The following is a 12,113-nucleotide window of genomic DNA, read 5'->3' as shown; positions in this document are numbered from 1 at the left end:
TCCTTTGATGCAATACCAGAGCAAGACGCTAGAGGTCACTGTTTAATTTCTGTGTCAAAACATTAAACACACTGACTTGTTCCACACATGAGTGTGAGTCTGCTTCCAGCATACAAACTGTCTCTGTGTGACTGCTGCCGTCAGAGTGGGAGTTCTTACTGTGGGTGAATGTGTTTCAGGCCTGTATAAAAGACGATATAAAAAAAGATGGATGCAATGATGTCACACACTCGCTTTTAAAGTGTTTTAAAACTAATCTTATGAATGAAATGAAATACATTTTATGAAAGTTTGATAAAGACGAAGACATCAGAGTTCCAAAGTAACCTGATATGTACAATCCCCGTACATCGTTCCCTACATGCTGTCAGTACCAACAATGATATAGTTTTAAATAAACGGCTCTGTATAGCATTATTTTGACTTTCAGGTTTATCTGTTGAATTTAGGAAGAGATCAGAGGACAGTTGTGATATAATATTTAAATCTCCATATTTGACAATGTTGACATTACACAGTGCGCTCATCTGCCCTCGTTTATCACCAATTACCCTCCAGAGGCGATATAAGCTGGAGGAGAGCAGTGTGGGTGTGGGGGAGGCTTATGGTGGATTTCCACTGTGCTGGTCAGTGTGTGCTTCTGGTCTAGGTGTGGAAAAGGCCTGCTGTGTGTGTGTGTGTGTGTGTGACCAGCCCCACCATGCGTGGCTTGTTGTGAGTAGTGGTTTTGCTTAGGTGACGGCGGCCTCCATTACTTGGTTTGGCCTGCCTGGTTATTGCTTTACCTTTAGAGCTTGTTGTGTTTACAGACAGAATGAAATGCAAATGCTACCAAAAACATGTTCAGCTCCTCCTTGGTTTACACATGATCGGATTCGGCACTGATCTGATGCAATATGCAATCAAGGTCAGCTGTCTCTGCGTTCGTCATGCTCAGGGTTTATCTGATAAATAGACAGAAGAATGTGCAGCAATAAACATTAGAAACTGATCTGACTGGAGTGTCTGGTTTGCAGTAACTTGTTAATCGTTGTCTCAGTTTTTGTTTCCTGCTCGGCTCCAGCAACTCGTTTCACTTGGACAGCGACAGTTTGGATCACTGTGTCGGCGTCTGGGGTCTTTATCTGTGGTAAGTCTTCTTTTTATTTGTTTGCTTTTTCTGGGTTTTTTGGGGGGTTTTTTGTTTTTGTTTTTTTCAGTCAGGTGACAAACAAACAAGAACCTTATAACAAAACATTACAATTTGTGATGAAAGACTGGGATTTTTTTTACATGTTACTGAATGCATTCTGAATAAAGTCAAACTGTGAGCACATACACATGTCAGTACATACTGACAGGTTCTTTATTGTTTTGTGATTTCTACTTCTTGGGTAAGTCATGTCTCATGACGCAGTTTGTTACTCCTGTCCTGTGTTCCCTCTGTTTAGTGTCAAGTCTGTGCCTGTCGTGTGTTTCCTGTTTTATTTTGATAGTCCCTGTCCTGTGTGCAGTGAGTGTTTCATGGGCCACCATTAAACACTTTTCTTTAATGTATTTGCCAAATAAAGATAAAACACAGAGCTGACTGCAGCGGCATGTTTCTTTCTGTCATGGCAGCTACATACACACAGACTACTGCTGTTTACAGAGTGGGTGGAGTCAAATCACATGGATTGTTTCGGTTTCTCCTTTGAAAATGACTCTTTAGCACAAACTAAGGACTAAAGATGAAGCATGTTTACTAAAGTTACAAAACTTATTCTAAGATTAAATTGAGCATTCACCTGTCTGTGTTGAACTGTGACAATCATCTGTTAACACGACTTTTCAGCTGTTTGGGGGCAGAGTCAGTTTGGTCCTCAGAAATAATCCTTAAAGTTTGGAGGTGTTTGGTTAAATTCATCATTGAGTCATCTGGTTTGTTCTGCTCTGCTAGAGAGCTCGCTTTTTCTACGTTCAAAAGAAAATATAATATTGGCTCAAGAGGAGGGAGCACTATGCCAAAGACTTGTGGTTCATGCTGACATTTATGCTCAATGTTATATCACTTATTCCAGTAATGTTGTGTTGGTGTCTTATGTTTATTGTTCCAGCTTCCAGTTTGGATTCAGGAGACAGACACTATCTCTACTTTTAAGATTAGGCTTAAAACTTTCCTTTTTGCTAAAGCTTATAGTTAGGGCTGGACCAGGTGACCCTGAATCGCCCCTTAGTTATGCTGCAATAGACGTAGGTTGCTGGGGGATTCCCATGATGCACTGAGTATTTCTTCTTCAGTCACCTTTCTCACTCACTATGTGTTAATAAACCCTGTGCACGAGAAAATGCTAACTTCCTGTTTTAAGACCAAATGTAGAGTTTTACATTTCCGGTAGCTTTATTTTGCGGTCAATCGCTACTGCAAAGGTGGACTCCAAAATCATGTCCAAAATACAAAAACGGAAAGATCACATTAAGTTACAAAGAGCAGAAGGTGGGAACACTCACCATTGCTGTGTCATAAAAAAAAATCAAATGATTGATTTTGATATTTGAAGAGTGTAGATTGAGTGGTTGTTTACATCACTCAACAGAAGCAGAACTGCATCACAGAATCAGAAGCACATCTCCTTATAGTGACAGTTCTTATGATTTAAACAGGCAAATGTTCAGCATTCAAACTACAGGTGAACATTAGTGAAAGCCAGATGTTTCCCCCGTAAAGTCGATATCAGCTAGAAATTTCAAGTACACACCTACATAGCATCAACAAACCGCGAATAAAAAGGAAATTAAAAAAATAAAATAAATGATTGCTGGTAAGTGTCTCTATATATTAGTATTTATGAAGGGTATGTTGTGATTTACCTTCAAGATTATATAAATACTGAGAAATGTAAAATTTGAATCCTTTCTCTCTTTTGCTCTGAGGCGCAGGACAAAAAATATTGACAAATAGATTAACATCATGTACGGATATATCCGGTAAATGCCCAAGACATCATGAGAAATGTAAATCGCCGTTTGATTCATCCATTTACTTGACTTGTTTTCGAAAACCCGACTGTAAACAAGGCGTGAATATCACACTAGAAACGAAGCGCCCTACAGGAGTTTCCCCACCGGAAGTAGCATATGCTAAGGCGCACAGACCTCTCTACACTGAATCATACTTGTTATTAATCTCTCTTCCACAGCATGTCTGTTGTTCCTTCTCCCACCCCAACCGGTCGCAGCAGATGGCCCCGCCCCTCCCTGAGCCTGTCCTGCAGAGGTTTCTTCCTGTTAAAAGGGAGTTTTTCCTTCCCACTGTCGCCAAAGTGCTTGCTCATAGGGGGTCATATGATTGTTGGGTTTTCTCTGTATCTACCTTACAATATAAAGCCTTGAGGCGACTGTTGTTGTGATTTGCCGCTATATAAATAAAATGAATTCTATTGTTTTGAATTGAATTGAATTAAATTCAATTGAACTGAATTGAATGTGTATGCAACACAGATATAAGTGAAAAAAGAAAAAAAGGTGGAGTCGAAAATAAATAAATGCAATAAAATATGTTAAATAACTGACATGTCAGCAGACAAAAAGCGCCAAGAAACACTGTAAACAAACATACACTATCTCACAGCATCTGTGGGTGTGGGGAGTTTTTGTGTCACAGGAATAAAAAAGAAACTGAAAAAATCCATTTGTCATGCATATAAAAAAAAAAAGTTGCTTGCAAATAATGGATGTGCTTCATAGCTTTTCTTTTTACAGTATGTTAGAAATGGATTATAGTGAGAATGACGTTGCTTCTCATTGAAAGCAGATGTAGTTTTTAATTAGATATTGATAATTAGATATTTTAGGGTTTTTTTGGGGGGGGGGGGGGGGGGGGTTGACAATGATGGTGATCTGCCTGGACAAAAACTTCCAGGCTGATTTTTTTGTCTCAGTACAAGCCTGACCAGAACACATTTAAAATCATTGCCCTCTGTTATGTAATCAGTGATGATCTAAATGTCTCTTTACATATAAACTATTTTTAAATCGCTTAAACACTGAAACAGCTTCTTGAATGTGACTTCACTGGGACTGAACCTGTTTTCCTGTTATTGTTACAGAGTGGAGGAACTCATTGATCAACAGTACAGGATCTGCAGTCTGGAGATGATGTTCAGAGTAGGCAAATGAAGAAACACATCACAGAGAAGCTCTGAACTTAAAATCCTCGAAGATATTTTCTCTTTTGTTTGTTTGTTTGTACTTGAAAGTTTTTTAAGAAAGCAGCACGTATTTCCAGTGCTGACTAAAATATTTATTTGAGGTAAGATTTCTTTAATGTTGTTAAAGAATTAGAAACATTAACATTTAGAAAAAACACATGATGTAATATTAGTCTGCTGGACTTCCTGTGAGATGCAGAGAGTAACAGGAAGCTTGTTTTGCTTATTGATTTTCAGAGTAAAGAGTGATGGCTCTTCAGGAGATCAGTGTGATCTTTACACACAGACCCTCGGCCTTCTCTGCTGCTGTGCTGCTTCTAACACTCGTCCTCTGCAGAGGTGAGCAAAAACTGCTGAGCATTTAAACTCATCTATGATCAGAGCAGACACAGATCAGGGTATATGAATTATGATTATTTATATTTTGTACTGTTTACTTTTTGTTGTTTTGTGTAAACAAATAAGGAAAGATTGTTAATAAATAAATGTGATTCTAGGCATCATGATTGTTGGAAACAAAATGTTGGAAACTTAAAGCATCTTTAGCAGGAGCCAAAACAACAAGGAGCAGATTATGGCGTTCTGAATAAATGGACAAATATGACAGGCTGTAGTGGGAGCCTTGAAGTTCTTTGGATTTATAAAAGAAATGATGCTTCGTTTATTCCTGTGTTTTACTGTCTGATCTTGTACTAAGTTGTGAGTGTGTCTGCTCATCTCTGTCTCCTCAACAGGATCATTTGTAGTGGATGTGACACAGAGCTCCTATCAGGCAGAGGAGAACCACAACATCACACTGGAGTGGACGTTCACCACCAAACCAGACACGCCCATCTCAGCACTGGAGATCCTCTGTTACATGAATAATGATCATAAACACATAACTCTGTATTATCTTCGTGGTGGTGTCGAGTTCTCAGAGGATGAAGAGTTTTCAGGACGAGTCCAGAGTGACAAAGACGCCCTCAGAGAAGGACGAATCAGACTCCAGCTGTCCAGACTCAGGACTGAGGACTCGGGTCTGTACCTGTGTGAGGTGGACACAGGTTATGGCCGCGGCTCCAACAGCTGCAGAGTCACCGTCTCTGGTAAGACAATTCATTTATACACATGTGATCACTGTGAGCTGTTAACGTTAATCATGGTTCAAACCTGAGATAAAATTGGTGTGTATAATTGTTACAGGCTTTCAAAGTGATGAACACAAATCTTTAGCTTCCACTTTCATAACAACAGTGTCTTTATAAATATCCTGTTTGATTGATGGCGTTTCAGACACCAGCAGCTGTAGCCCCACTTTCACTGACTCGAGTCCATGAACTGGATCTCCTTCAGTGTTCGAGAACTGATGTTTCCTTTTGGAGCATTTTAATAGAATTACCAGAAAAACTGTGTAGTTAGAAAATTACATCCATAAACTGCATCACACAGACACACACCTGCTAATTAGTGCTGAGTACAGTAACAGACATATAGGAAGTCTACACAGAGATGATATGAAACTATCCATGGAGACCAACACTGGTTGATGTAGAAGACTGTAAACATGGTCATTTCTGCTTTAAGTTGGACTTTTTAACACAAGAGTCTTTGTGGCTTACACACACGTGAGGCTAATTCTTCATGGAGCTGCTGGTCCAGGTAACATCCCTGAAGGAGGCCTCAGAGTCTGAGTCGACCACAGAAATCCACAGTGTCCAACCTCAGTGACACTGTTACTGAGCAGCTTCATCAGGACATGTGATGGCGTAGATGTAGATGGCGTGTAAGATGGCGCCGGTGTGCATGGCTCGCCGTCCACGGTTGTCGGATCCACTTTTGCTCTGCGTGTTTCTATTGTTTTTGTCACTTTTATTGAACAACGCTGACTCTCTATTGACCTACGATCGTGAAGCTCTGTTAAATATTCGACTTGCCACAGAGAATTTGGGAAGGACTAACGCTGATGGACAGGACTTTTTTCCACCTCCGCTACTATCTGGAGTACCGCATCACCTGGATTACACCCCTACCACATCTCATAAGAGGAAGCGCTTTAAACGTCGGGGAAAACGCAGCGGGCTACTCGTGAAACTGAAATCATATTTGGCTCTTTCATCTGGCAGTAACAGATTAGTTTCCGAATGCACTCTGACTGAATTCAGACCTCTGCACTGGCGTTTTGTCTCCTGTCGCTTCCTGGAACCTACTGGCACCTGGCTGGTACCTGTTGTCGGCTTGGCTGAAGAGATCCAGCATCCCCGCCTTCTCTTACCTCATCTTCGCTGCGGTGGAGCGAATCCGCGGAATCTTCGGCAACTGAAACAGGTTCCCTGGATGGCTGTCACCGGTCTGACGGACCCTACCAGGTTTGCCCTTGTTAACGCTAGGTCGCTAGCAAATAAAACGTTCATTTTGAAGGATTTCTTCACCTCTCATAATCTGGATTTCCTCTGTGTGACAGAAACCTGGCTAAGTGACGGTGAGTTAAGCTCTTTCTCAGAACTATTACCGCCAAATTGTTCGTATTTTAACTCACCAAGGACTACGGGCCGAGGTGGAGGAGTGGCCACAGTTTATAAATCTACTTTTCATTGTCGCCAGCTGTCACCTGTCACTTTCTCCAGTTTTGAACTGAATATGTTTGAGCTTGGTAGCAGTCATCCTGTTCTTTGTGCGGTGATCTACCGTCCACCAAAATATAATAGGAACTTTGTTAATGACTTCTCTGAGTTCTTGGCTGAAATAATGCCAAAGTATGACAAGGTTTTAATCTTGGGTGATATGAATATTCATGTGTGTTGTCCTACTAAACCATTGGCAAAGGACTTTTTAAACCTACTTGATGCTTTTAATGTTTTGCAGTCTGTCACTGGTCCCACTCATAAATATGGACACACTCTGGATCTGGTTTTGTCTTATGGTTTACCTGTTTATAATCTTCAAATTTATGATGTCGTCTTTTCTGATCATATGCCTGTATTGTTTGAAACTTCTCTTCCCTGTAATATCACTATCTGTGGCCCTCCTACTGCTTCTCGCATGTTTAAACCATCAAGTGCCGTCCAGTTCTCTACCGCCTTTAATAAGGCCTTAAATGTTGACTCAGAGCTCTCAGTCTGTGCCGACACTGAGGTGCTGACTGCAAAATTCTTATCTACTTGTCAAATCATTCTGGATACTGTTGCTCCTCTGAAGGTCAGGCGGCCTAAATTGAAGTCTGAGCCGTGGCTGAACGACATCACTCGGGCTGCTCGAAGAGAGTGCAGAAAAGCAGAACGCAAATGGGAAAAAAGACAAGCTACAAGTGTCTTATGATATCTTAAGAGATAGCTGGCATAGATATCAGAAAATTGTCAAGAACCAGAAATCCGCCTATTTTGCAGGTGTTATTAATGACAACTGCCATAAGCCCCGTGTCTTATTTAGTATTTTAAGCTCTGTTCTTAACCCTCCCCAATCCTACTGTATAGAAGCTTCTGCTGAAACTTGTGAAGCTTTTTTAAATTTCTTTGTGGAGAAGATTTTATCTATTAGAGCACATATTTTACTCCCTTCTTATGACCCTTCTGTTATTTTTACGCCTTTAGCAATTTTTAGCCATTTTGAACCTGTGTCTCTATTTAAACTGGGTAAAATTGTCACCCAAATCAAGTCTGGCTCTCCCAGTGATGTTCTTCCCCCTCGCTTTTTTAAAGAAGTTTGGGGCACTATTGGACCTTATATTCAAAGGCTTATAAACAGCAGCCTGACTTTAGGCCATGTACCTGCAATTTTTAAACAGGCAGTGGTCCAGCCTCTGCTGAAACGCCCTGGCTTGGATGCCTCTTTGTTGAGTAATTTCAGACCTATTTCAAAGCTGCCTTTTGTTTCTAAAATTTTAGAAAAAGAAGTGTGCTCACAGCTGCAGGCTTTTTTAGAGAGTCAAAACATTTTTGAGGTATTTCAATCTGGTTTTAAAGCACTTCACAGCACAGAGACTGCGCTTTTGAGAGTTTTTAATGATATCTTATTAACTGCTGACTCTGGGAAGTCTGTCTTACTTGTGCTTTTGGATCTCACAGCAGCTTTTGATACAGTAGATCACAATATTTTGATTTATCGTCTAGCACATCATGTTGGAATTAGAGGCACTGCCTTGGAGTGGTTTAAATCATACCTCTCTGATAGAAGTTTTTCAGTCTCACTTGGTAAATTTCATTCATCTTCCGCCCCCCTCCCATGTGGTGTACCTCAAGGATCCATCCTTGGGCCCCTTCTTTTTAGTATTTATTTACTTCCCCTTGGCCATATTATTAAAAAACATAAAGTCTCATTTCATTTTTATGCAGATGATTGTCAAATTTATCTACCGATGAAACACAATGACCTTAACCCCCTCAGGCCTATTTTAGAATGTCTTAAGGATATCAGAGCATGGTTGGCTCTGAATTTTTTAAACTTTAACGAAAAGAAGACTGAAGTCATTATATTTGGGCCGAATGGACCTGGTGTCCCTCCATCTGACTTGGGTCCTCTTACATCGTGTGTCAAATCAATTGTCACCAACCTTGGAGTAAAATTTGACACAGCTCTTAAAATGGACAAACAAGTAAATACAGTGGTGAGAAAAAGCTTTTTTCAGTTGAGGCAGCTCTCTAAAGTAAAACCTTTTATTTCTTTTTGTGACTTGGAGAGAGTTTTGCACGCATTTGTGACCACTCGCCTTGATTATTGTAATGGACTTTATATTGGTATTGATCAGGCTTCACTATCACGCTTGCAAATGGTCCAGAATGCTGCTGCTCGCCTGTTGACAGGGACACGCAAACGTGAGCACATTACCCCTGTTCTTGCCTCCTTACACTGGTTGCCTGTCCATTTTAGAATTCATTTTAAAATTTTATTGCTTGCTTTTAAAGTTTTAAATGGCCTGGCTCCGTCTTACCTGTCAGACCTTTTACACCAATACACTCCACAAAGGTCTCTCAGATCATCTGACCAGTCACTCCTTGCTGTCCCCATGTCGAGACTTAAACACAGAGGAGACCGAGCTTTCGCTGTTGTGGCCCCCAAACTATGGAACAAACTGCCCCTCCATATTAGGCAGGCCCCAATACTTGAAATGTTTAAATCACTTTTAAAAACACACTTTTTTTCAAAGGCCTTCTAGGAGTGTTATCAGAGCCAGTTTGTAGTCAGTTTTTAGTCAGCTGTTGGTCATTCTTAATCTTTTTACTTTGTTAATCTTATTCATTGTATATCTTATTGTTTATTCTACTCATGTTGATTTATTTTTATCTTCTTTTTCAATTATATATTTGTTTTGTTTATTGATTTCATTGTATGCTTAAAGTATGGTTTTAACTGCTATCTCTGTTTTATTATTGGAAAGCACTTTGGTCAACTTTGTTGTTTTTAAAAGTGCTATATAAATAAAGTTGGATTGGATTGGATTGGATGTGAGGAAACCAACACTGAAGAGCTACAAACTGTTTCTCTCATCACAACATTGTTTTTGTTTTTGGGTTCTTCATTGTTGGTTTCATGTTTCAGTTTTGTAAGTTTCCACTTGGTAGAAATAAAACTGTGAGCAACTTAATTCACTGTCATAACATTAGATCATTTTCCAATTTATTACAAAGAATTTTTTATTTTATTTCAGAATCAAGGCCTGGGAAGACAGAAACAACTCAGCAACCTGGAAGTCTCCAACCACCAGAGCTGAAGGAAGAGACCAAAGGTAAAAACAAAATAACTTTACAGTTTACAAAATCACTCATTCATTATATTGTTTATACACAGTTCAGTCAGGAGATATGGGCCAAATCTGAGAACTGTATTAATTTACCAGAACAGAAAACACTCCCATCCAGTTTTCTAGAAATGGATTTAGTTCAGTCTTAAAATAAAGAGAGTCTAAGACTAGGCCTTCATAAGTGAAACTGAGTCTATATGAATAACAAAGTAAAATCCTCCCATAAACCTGCAGCTCTTTCAGGTAAACATACTGAGGTTCTGCTTCAAAATGTCAAATATCAGTTTTATCCAGTTCTGGGTTTTGGGGGCTCGAGTCTTTCCTGGCTGTCATTGGGCAAAAGGCCCGATGTAAGCTGGAGGTCACCAGACTGTAAGTGGTGATAAATGAAATTCTCTGTGCATCAGAAACATGTAAATAAAGTCTGGTGTTCACCTCCCAGAGTAATACTGCTTATTTAATGGTTAATTCCACTTCCTGTTTTTAAAATGTGCTCGTTTACATCATTAACTGAATTATGTGTTTACTGTTTTTTGCACCTTAGGAATTTCTTTGTCAGGCCGGCTAGCAATCGTCGGGGCTGTATTCATCTGTATCTCTCTGATCTCATGGGGATTTATGTTTTATCAGAATTGCAAAGAACACGTAAGTCTGTCAGAAAAAAAAGTATTGTCTTTTAAAAACAAATGTTTACAGTTTGTGTCAGAATCATTTGCTCTGTGACATTTTAAAGTCTCTTAAACTTTTCATATTCAGTATAACTCAGTGAGTCTTTGGATTTTCTTTCAATTTCAAACAGAGTTCTTGATGAAGACGTTGTCAGCATATGGACCTTCTAGTTCAGTTTCATGACAACAGCTTGAAACTGCAGATCTCAGACTTTGAACAGAAACTCTTCATAACATCATGATTATAAACCAGATTTGAAGTTTCCAATTCGATGCTGTTCAGTTGGCGTCAAGAACAAACAGAGGGAAAAACAACACAAACAACACAAAAAAGATTTAAATTCAGGACTTCAGTCCAATATTGAAATCCTTCAACTCATCTGAACTATAAATATGCTGAGGTGTTAAAATAAAAACAGGATGAATTGAATTTGAGGTAAAACACAAAACAGCATTAACAGGATGGAGCTTCATGTTTTGTGTTAACATTGTTTAATACACTCTTGTTGGCACTTTTGTTGACAGTAAAACGGTTTCTCTACTTTTTATTTGTCATGTGTGCTAAAAAAGCAAAGTAAGAAAACTAGTTGGACTGATATTTACACTCGTGTCTCGTTTTAATGCAACATCAAAACAGCAGAAACCTCAGTGAGAAGAACTCTGACTCACATAAAGATTCATCAGTTTCATTCAGAATACAACTAATCACCAAAGCTGCAGATTCTGTGTTATTAATGTGTGTTTTATGGGAGAAACTGGATTTTCTTCTTAGATTTTCCAGTGTCAGCTCATCAGTGAACTGTTCCTCTCACAAAGACTACAAGACCTCAGTCAGGTTTATGTTCCCAATCCAAAGTTTTTCCCAGAATAGAGCTGCTCTCTGCTGCAGCTGATCCATGTCCTGTGTCTAACCCTCGATCAGAGTCCAGTGTAGAAATACTCCTGTTCTTGTCGTTGTATATAAATCTTTGTTCTATTTTTTTCTCTTTTTAAAAAATGTTTACTTTTGTTCTGTTGTCTGAATTTGTCATCACTCGGATGTGTCCGTGTGTTTATTTCTGAGTAACTCTGTAAGTTTGTCTTTCACTGTTCAGATCTGCCTCTTGTGTGCTGTATCTCTGCACTGCACACAGCTGTGACAACAACTCAGTGTGAAACACCTGGTTAAACGATGGACATGGAAATATTATCATTTATGCAAAACTATATATAATATATTTTGAATATGTAAACAAAATTAATATAAAATAATTTAAATTGAATTCAACTGAATTCTGTGTCAAGAAGTTTTTACATCACATGAACATTTAAATATCACAACTCTGACTTCCTGTAACTCGTCCTCCAGTCTGGAATAAATACGACCAATGACAGACTTAAATCAGATTTACACTATGAAGGCTGATGGGGTGATGTCATAATTCCAGTGGGTCGGCTGAATGGACACCCAACACTGTGAACATGTTAACTTGAGAAAGAGGAGATGTAGCATTCTCTGACTGATACCACAGGTGTATCTGTGAGGCTGAGGTGTAGCACTGACAGCTGTCAGTAATGTTT

At 39.3% G+C, this 12,113-nt stretch overlaps 1 protein-coding gene across 1 annotated transcript; it reads left to right on the top strand.

The window, feature by feature from the left end:
* The first annotated feature begins 1,033 nt into the window (after positions 1 to 1,033).
* LOC146713644 (uncharacterized) lies at positions 1,034 to 11,234 on the top strand. The gene is made up of 7 exons (XM_085449478.1): positions 1,034 to 1,129; positions 4,068 to 4,270; positions 4,407 to 4,508; positions 4,904 to 5,257; positions 9,793 to 9,870; positions 10,430 to 10,530; positions 10,685 to 11,234. The coding sequence occupies exons 3-7, from the start codon at positions 4,418 to 4,420 to the stop codon at positions 10,691 to 10,693; spliced, it is 633 nt and encodes a 210-aa protein (XP_085305604.1). The 5' UTR covers positions 1,034 to 1,129; positions 4,068 to 4,270; positions 4,407 to 4,417; the 3' UTR covers positions 10,694 to 11,234.
* The last annotated feature ends 879 nt before the right edge of the window (positions 11,235 to 12,113 follow it).

This window comes from Copadichromis virginalis, linkage group LG3 (assembly GCF_057382275.1).
Source record: "Copadichromis virginalis isolate Kocher_CV1m ecotype Utaka linkage group LG3, C_Virginalis_male_GT1.1, whole genome shotgun sequence".
In the NCBI taxonomy this organism is placed as follows: domain Eukaryota; kingdom Metazoa; phylum Chordata; class Actinopteri; order Cichliformes; family Cichlidae; genus Copadichromis; species Copadichromis virginalis.
Note: the sequence above shows the minus strand (reverse complement) of the source record. Positions and strands in the feature narration are given on the sequence as shown.